The sequence below is a fragment of the Cynara cardunculus genome (assembly GCF_001531365.2).
Source record: "Cynara cardunculus var. scolymus isolate 2C chromosome LG 1, CcrdV1, whole genome shotgun sequence".
NCBI classification, from domain to species: domain Eukaryota; kingdom Viridiplantae; phylum Streptophyta; class Magnoliopsida; order Asterales; family Asteraceae; genus Cynara; species Cynara cardunculus.
Genome location: NC_037528.1, coordinates 15666057 through 15673889, shown reverse-complemented (window position 1 = coordinate 15673889; position 7833 = coordinate 15666057). Strand labels below are relative to the sequence as shown.

General features: G+C 32.2%; 2 protein-coding genes across 2 annotated transcripts in view; one reads left to right on the top strand and one right to left on the bottom strand.

Moving 5' to 3' along the window:
• Positions 1-3309: 3309 nt before the first annotated feature.
• On the bottom strand, positions 3310-4668 carry LOC112500387 (probable aquaporin NIP-type). Its single transcript, XM_025103875.1, has 5 exons — positions 4549-4668; positions 4243-4464; positions 3863-4060; positions 3606-3667; positions 3310-3493 (listed from the first exon to the last, which is right to left on the bottom strand). Exons 1-5 carry the CDS (start codon positions 4666-4668, stop codon positions 3310-3312), a joined length of 786 nt encoding a protein of 261 aa, XP_024959643.1.
• A 1719-nt stretch (positions 4669-6387) lies between these two features.
• LOC112519672 (WW domain-containing protein ZK1098.1-like) overlaps positions 6388-7833 on the top strand; it is a 5877-nt gene continuing 4431 nt past the window's right edge. The window contains exon 1 of the mRNA XM_025127892.1: positions 6388-6581. The gene's annotated coding sequence lies outside the window, so the exon portion shown is untranslated. The remainder of the gene's footprint in view (positions 6582-7833) is intronic.

Sequence of the window (7833 nt, the reverse complement as noted above, 5' to 3'; positions counted from 1 at the left end):
AAAGTTAATTTTTATAATTAATTAGTTATTTTAATTGATGAGATGTTTGTAGAAATCATTTGTATTGAATTTAAATTAAGAAAAAAGTTCAGAAAATTAAAGAAATTGTTTCATTTTGAATTATTAAGTTCTTAAACCTTTTTTTTATTGCATAAGTTGTTGAACTCTTTTTATGTTGATTGATTAAGTTGTTGCATTTTTTTTAAATAGTTAAATGATTGAGTTTTTTAGAAAACTGATTACTTATATTATTTTAATATTTTTAAAATTGTATAATTTAAAAGTTATTTTTATAAAATGACTTAAATTTTTTTATCACTTTTATATAAAGTAGTATTTTAAAATTCTTGGGTTATTTTAATATTTTTAAAATGATGTAATTAAAAGATTGTGAATAAAATAAAATAAAAGAGTTAATATCGTGCAACTCACTGAGTCATAGTTATTTACAAAAAAATCATTCTTTCATGTATTTTTTTAATAAATAAATCATCGAACTTTTAAAATTTGGTTACTTGGATCATTTCATCCGAAAAATGTTACATATCATGGTAGTATAAAAAGGTTGTTGTTTTTATAATACGTAAAGATCTGATAATAATATTATTATATTAAATTTATATGTAGTTTGGTAATATAAAAAAGTTGTTTTTTTTAATAAATCGTTATTTTAAAAAGAAAAATATATATTTTCCTTAAAAATAATTATTAGAAAAAAGTAACAGTAAAAAAAATATTAAAAGAGAAAATTAAACAGATGATATTTTTAATAGAAATTTTGATTAAAAAATAATATTTTTTCGGTAATAATATTTTTACATAATAATAAATAATATTTGTAATAGTAATATATTTACAATTAAATAAATTGAGTAAAAGAAAATTAGTATAAGACAACAAAAAGACAAAAATACAAAAAGTAAACAAAAAAACATTATTATATAGGGAGATAGGGGTGTCATTGGTAAGGGGTATGGGTGTCATTAGCCTCTCCCTAAGGGTGCGTTTAGTTTGCAGGAATGGAATGAAATTGGAGGGATTTGGATTTAAAATTCATTCCAATCATGTGTTTGGTTTGCAGGAATGGTAGGATTTCAAATCCTAGGATTCATTTAAAATCCCGTGAACTATGGATTTCAAAATCCTTTGAAAATACACGGGTTTTTAAAATCCATTCCCGTGGGATTTCATCTTCTCCATCTTCTCGTCTCCATCTTCTCCCACAGCTTACACCGCTCCTCCATTGATTGCTCACCGTCGTCGATCATCGTTTCCGCCGGTGGTCGTCGCTCACCGTCTTCGTCGCCCACCGTCTCCCTCGCCGTCTCCCACTGTGGTCCTCGCTGATAAACCGCCTTCTCCCATCACTAAACAGGTAAATCCTTCTAAACTATGAACACAGATTTTTCCCCTTTTCCCCTTTTCGATTTCTATCTAAACTATGAACACAGATGAGGTTAAATCTTTCAATTTTGACAGATTAGGTTGAATATACATGACATGTATTTATCCCTATCCCTATATACTAGTGTGAAATTAATAATCGGTGAATGTCTATGTACAGCCACTATTTTGCTTCTGCTTACAGTATGTGWATGGAAAACTATTTTGCTTCTCTCTCTTTCCTCCTCTTTTGAGTAAGGATACCCAATACTACTGCTGTTTCTTGGCATCTGTTTCTTGGTGTGCTTATGGATGATGCTTTTTTTCCAAATCCAAATCCTACAAACCAAACAGAGGAATGGATTTCAAATCCAATCCAAATCCTGCAAACCAAACACATGAATGGATTTTAAATCCCATGGAATCCAAATCCTTCCTGGGAATCCAAATCCCTCAGACACATTCCTGCAAACCAAATGCACCCTAAAAGTAATCAAGAGTCCAGATCTGTTCTTACGGTTCTCATTTTAAAGCTCATTCTCACATGATCTTTCGCCTCTAAATCTTAGACAAATGCTTTAAGTCATATGGACAACAAGTGGCGGGACACAGAGATCAAACTTTTGGGTTCGAAAAATAATATTATAAAAACTCGAAGACGCTAAAATATAGCAACATAAGACCATCACGTTTTCTTTTTATGTTTTTTTTTAACATGACTACTAATAGATTTTATAAAACTTTTTTGGGCTAATTTTATACTCTAGTAATAAAAAAATTAAATAATATTTCAATAAATTTTATTAGAAATAAAAAATAAAGATTTATTAATATAATACAATAACCTACAAACCTTCATATACCATTAACAAAAAAAAAAAAAAATAGCCATGGTTTATATTTAGGGGGGGTTTGAGATTGCTTATTTAAAACAACTTATGTTTTTTTTGTAAAAATGCTTATTAACTTATGTGGTATCAGACCGGAGTTAAATAAAACAAGATTAAAATTGTAAACTGATAATAAGCAGTTTTTCATAAGTCAGGAAGAATTAACTTATCAAAAACAACTTATTACCGGTTTGGCACCGGTATAAGCAGTTTTTTTCTTATCCAAATACCATAAAACAACTTATCACCGGTGTCAGACTGAAATAAGTTAAAAAAACAGCTTTTATAAGCAATCTCAAACACCCCCCTTAAAACGAATTTACACTAAAAGAGGCGATACGCAGTTCCTAATTATCCAGTATCTCCATGAAGCGTGAGGCTTGTTGAAATTGATCCGCTACTGGATTGTCAAATATGTGAAATCAACAAACAACATGATAATATTAACGTGAATCATATTTTGATCATTATTTAAAAAAATCTAGAGAGAGAGGGAGAATTATATCTGGCTTTTTATTTTAGCAATGGAAAAAAAAAACTTATTCAACGTTAATTAGCTTTTCAGAGAGCACGTGTTGATAACATGTTATAAGAAAAACATAATAAGACAACAATAAATAGAAAGAATGAATATGTAATTTTCATTAATCATAAGCCCTTTACACACAGGGATAAGTTTACAATGAATAGTAAACATTTATTAATGATAAATTCTAATATTTGAAAAGTATTTTATCAATCAATTTTTTATGATGGCACATAATCTTTCAGTAAGCTCTTACCATATAAGCATTTGATAAATAGTTCTTGAGCATGAAAAAGACCCGATTTTAGTTCGTACTTGTTGTGGATGGGTCATGTCCACGTCCTTGAAAAAAGGAGAATTTTCTTTGACTCTTGTGAAAAGACGCTCTTTATTGACGGTAGAGTATATACTTTTTATAATATTTCTATTTGTATAAAAACAAAAGGAAAAAAATCATTGGAGCGTCTTTTCTTTTTTTAAAGAACAAAATACATTGAGACAAAATAATCGTTAACTTTTTTTAAATAATTCGTTAAAAGATTTGTTTGTTGGCTTAAGTAAGTTATAAGTAAATCCTCCAGTAATCGCTCCGATGAGTGGACCGAGGATGTACACCCAAATTGCTTTGTAATTATGCCTTACGATGGCTGGTCCAAGGCTTCTCACTGGATTCATCGATGCTCCAGAAATCGGTCTAAATTTAAATAAATAAATAAATAAAACAAAATTCATTAAGTATATTACAAAATAGCTAAAAGCAAATTACCCTAAAAATAAATAACTCCATTTACAAAGAATAAACTTACCCTCCTACAAAGACGTTCGCTGCTATGGTCATGCCAACTATAACCCCTCCAAGCTCTTTTCTCTGCAAGTTTTAATTAAAAAATATCTTTTTTATTTAGCGTTGATATATTTTTTTTAAACATTTAAGCACTTCAATGTTAAACACAAAACATGAATAAATTCAATTTTGAATTAAACAAATTAATTTGTTATTCTGTAATTTGAAAAATAATTAGTTGTTTACAAAAAAAAAAAAAATTGCAGGTAAAAAACTTACCGCCCTGTGATCATTAACGGCACCTGAAATAACGAACATTAAGACGAAGGCCACGATGATCTCAACTACAAGTGATTGCATGGCCGAGCCAGATGGTGTTGTCCCGAAAAAACCTTTGGGAGTAATATCTATAATCAACGACAATGTTGCACTAGCGAGAATCGATCCTAGCAACTGCATCATAATGTAAAGAAGCACCTACATAAAAGAATGTGAGTTTATTAAGGCGTTAATGTGAAACATGAACTTCCATGATCAAACATGGTCTGTATTTTAATTCAAAAGACATAGAGTGAGATATACAAGATTTTTTTAATTTATATTTATATTTTTAAGTGTGTAGAGTGGTGTAAGATTTGATGGACCAAAGTACAATATACCTCTTTAAATGGAAACAAACCCAAGAGAGTTAAAGCGATGGTCACAGCAGGATTGAAGTGGGCGGAGACGTGGCCGATAGCATAAATTGTAATCATAACGATTAGGCCCCATGTGACACATATCCCAGGAAACGTGACTATGCCGTCGTAAAGCTTATTCACCACCACCGATCCACAACCGATAAAAATAATAATATACGTCCCAATAAACTCGGCTAACAACTGTATAACACGAGAAACAAACCAAACAAGTGGGTCTAACACGTAGATGTATGATATTGGTTGCATTGTAGATCAGAAACATACCCTTTGGACAAACTCAATAGTAGGATTTGAGGAAGCATTGAGATCTGAATTAATAACGAAATTGCCTTTTTCCACGTCCGAGATGTTTGAATCTTCCATACCATCATTCCCCATTGCCATGATCCCAAAGGAACTACCTTTAATCCAAATGAACGATAGAAGAAATATAAAATGAACAAATCTAGGAATTTTAAATGTTAAAGGTTAACGTTTGCATATAGACCGAGTCTTGTGTTTACTATGATTAGTTTTTCTTTCTTTCTTTCTTTTTTTACTGTTTTTAGAAACTTAAAGTTGGCAAACCAATAATTTCATCGTAGTTGTGGTCTCCGACACGTTGATTTTGACCAAAAATATCTCGTTATAACAACCATTAATTGACTAAAATATGCGAGTCTTAATTTCAATAAGGTTTCACTATATTTTCATTATGATGCACTATGGTTTCATTATGGTCGCAATAAAGTTTCATAACGGTTTCATTATGTTTCAGTATGGTTTCAATAAGGTGTCATAATATTGATTCAATGAAACAATCAAAAGCCGTGAAACCTTTGAAGGTTACATCCATTAAGACGAATCATGTTTGATGAAATACTTGAAGATGTTCTTGTGAATTTGGTAACTTGTATACAAGATTTGATTTGAAAAGTGATCACATTTCCTTAATAATAACGATTTCATCTGGTTTCCTTATTTTTGTTAATTTATTATTTTAAAATTAATTAATCTATTAATATAAATAACTCAAATAAATCTTGACCCTTGATTGATGATATCGGTGGCATCTACAAGGGTTGCAAAATTTGCATCATAAAAGTGGTTTGCAAATGAAACCATCTCTCTTTCTACACACACACACACACACACACACACACACACACGTAAACAAACAATCGACTAATAGTAACTATCAAATGTACTTACATATGTTTCATCAAACATGTAAAGATTTTTTTCATGCATAAATCTTGTGAGTTTTGATGTAAAGGTGGGCCCTCGTTTTATGGCATACTAGGTGTATGGGGTAGCCATACTTTCCCCATGGTTAGCGTCCTGACAATTTCGTCTATGTTTACTGTATTTAAAAATTAAATGAACATACATGTTGACAAAAAAATGAATTTTACTTCTACAAAAATGTATGCATTTCAAACACCCAAGTATACAACACATATGAGAAACAACTTTCCTTTTATGTATATATCTTAGTTTACAAAAGAGCAGAAGATGCTCACCTTGATATAAATAAAACGTGCTTCTAAAACATTTATCATGTCCTATACTGCTATAGATCATATAAATAAATGGCATTCACCTACCTAAAAGCCCTTGGTATTGTACAACTTAAACACTGATATAGTTATTTTGAATTTTGACTGAATCATAAACTGTATCCGTACCGTCTAAGGCTACACCCCTGTCTGTTAACCATACCTAATATGTTTCGGTGTGTCTCATACGACATAGGGCATTAAAAAGCGGTTCTTATACATAATCGATCGGTCATGAACCGGGCCTATTTTTCCAGAAAACTCATAATCGATTCCGAACTGTTGGACCATAACCAATCTCAGTTGGTCACAATTTCGGTTCAGGAGTCCCAGGTCAACCTTGACCGTGTGTCGCATTTAACCCGGACTGCACAACAATTAAAGAAGCAACAGTTACCCTGGTTTCTGTTTGAAAATTTATATAGGCCCATTCCACGTATAGGCCCATTAAGTGGGTTGGGCCCATTAAAGTCTGTCTCATTCCGGGATAGTGGGTTGGGTTCCCCTTTATTTATATAGGCCCATTCCATATAAACCCATCAAGTCTGTCTCTGATTCCACGCTGCTGCTACTTCTCGCACAAATTTCCCCAATCTGTCGCCCGTCTCCACCATCTCCCCACCTCTCGTCGCTTTCCCTACTGCTCTCGCCGGTCTCCTCCAACTCCCCACTGCTCTCGCCGGTTCTCTCTTCCTCTCTGATCTTCAACCTGCTTGAACCGGTGCTCATCCTCTTCGCCTCTTCGTCTCGCTTGAGCAGGTAATAAGACTTCCCTTTCCAATCTATATGAATCTTTGAAGAAGAGGCTAGAAAGAAATTTTAGGATTTCGTGCAATAGCTTGAATCTTTAAACAGAGTTTGTGATTTGCAATGATACTGTTTGCACCARGCTTGACCTAGAAAGTTTGTGAAATGAGATTCTTTTGGCCGAAAAATCTAGGCATTTCTTTGCTCTCTCAATCAAATAAAGCAAGAAACCAGCTCTGTTTAAAATTTAGATGGAACAAATAAAAGTTAAAAGAGCTTTCACATAACTCATTTTCTCATTAGGATTTCGTGTAATAATTTCATCAGACAACATGAGGGTAGTTACAGAACTCATTTTTCTGTAATAGAAACTACGGAGTTTGGAACTCATTTCACAGAACTCATTTTTCTTACTGACTTGAGGGTAGTTACACCAATGGCAATTTGCAAAGCTTCTAAATCGCATCAGCAGTTGTATTACAGTCCTTTTTAATTTACGGCCTAGGATTAGGGTTGTTGACAGTATATATTGTTCCTACATGCTGCTTATTATGCCACTTTACCATGATTTGAGCTGCATTTGTGTGGCATATAACATTGGTGCAGATTGTTGCAATAGCAGAGTAATCAACATATATCATATTATAAACATTATGAATGTACCTTTACTATTCAAACAAATAACACCATGTGGAAAAAKAAAGCAGTAACAAAGGTATGGTCAAAAGGCACTAATTCTTTCATATATATCATAATTTTGTAACATAAAAACCAGTTTAGATTGTTACATTCTTTCTTACAATAATGACACTATCAATAAAAACAAATAGTCGTCTATGAGATCAAACCCTGGTAACAACCATATTTTAAGATTGATTGGGAGGAAGTCCAATGGTAACAATCTTACCATAGAACTTAAGATGGGTAAAGCAGAAAATATATCATCTCTTTAGTCTTTACAAGTAAAACAACATTAGACAAACTCATACATGTTGTGTCATCAAAATATCTCTTTGTTATTCCCCTTCTACTGTAGTATTGATACTGGTAAGAACAACAAAATAGCTAGCTACAGAACTCAACAGTTTATTAAGCCCATGTACCATGGGGTCACTTGAATGCATGAGTCCCTAGGAAAAAATAAATGATGATTTTATGGCCAAGCCTATTGATAGGCCTTGCATTTTGGGAGAACAATCAAAATCCAGCTTTTAAGCTTACCTATATGCCATTGATAAGCCATGGAATTTAAAAGCCATGGAGT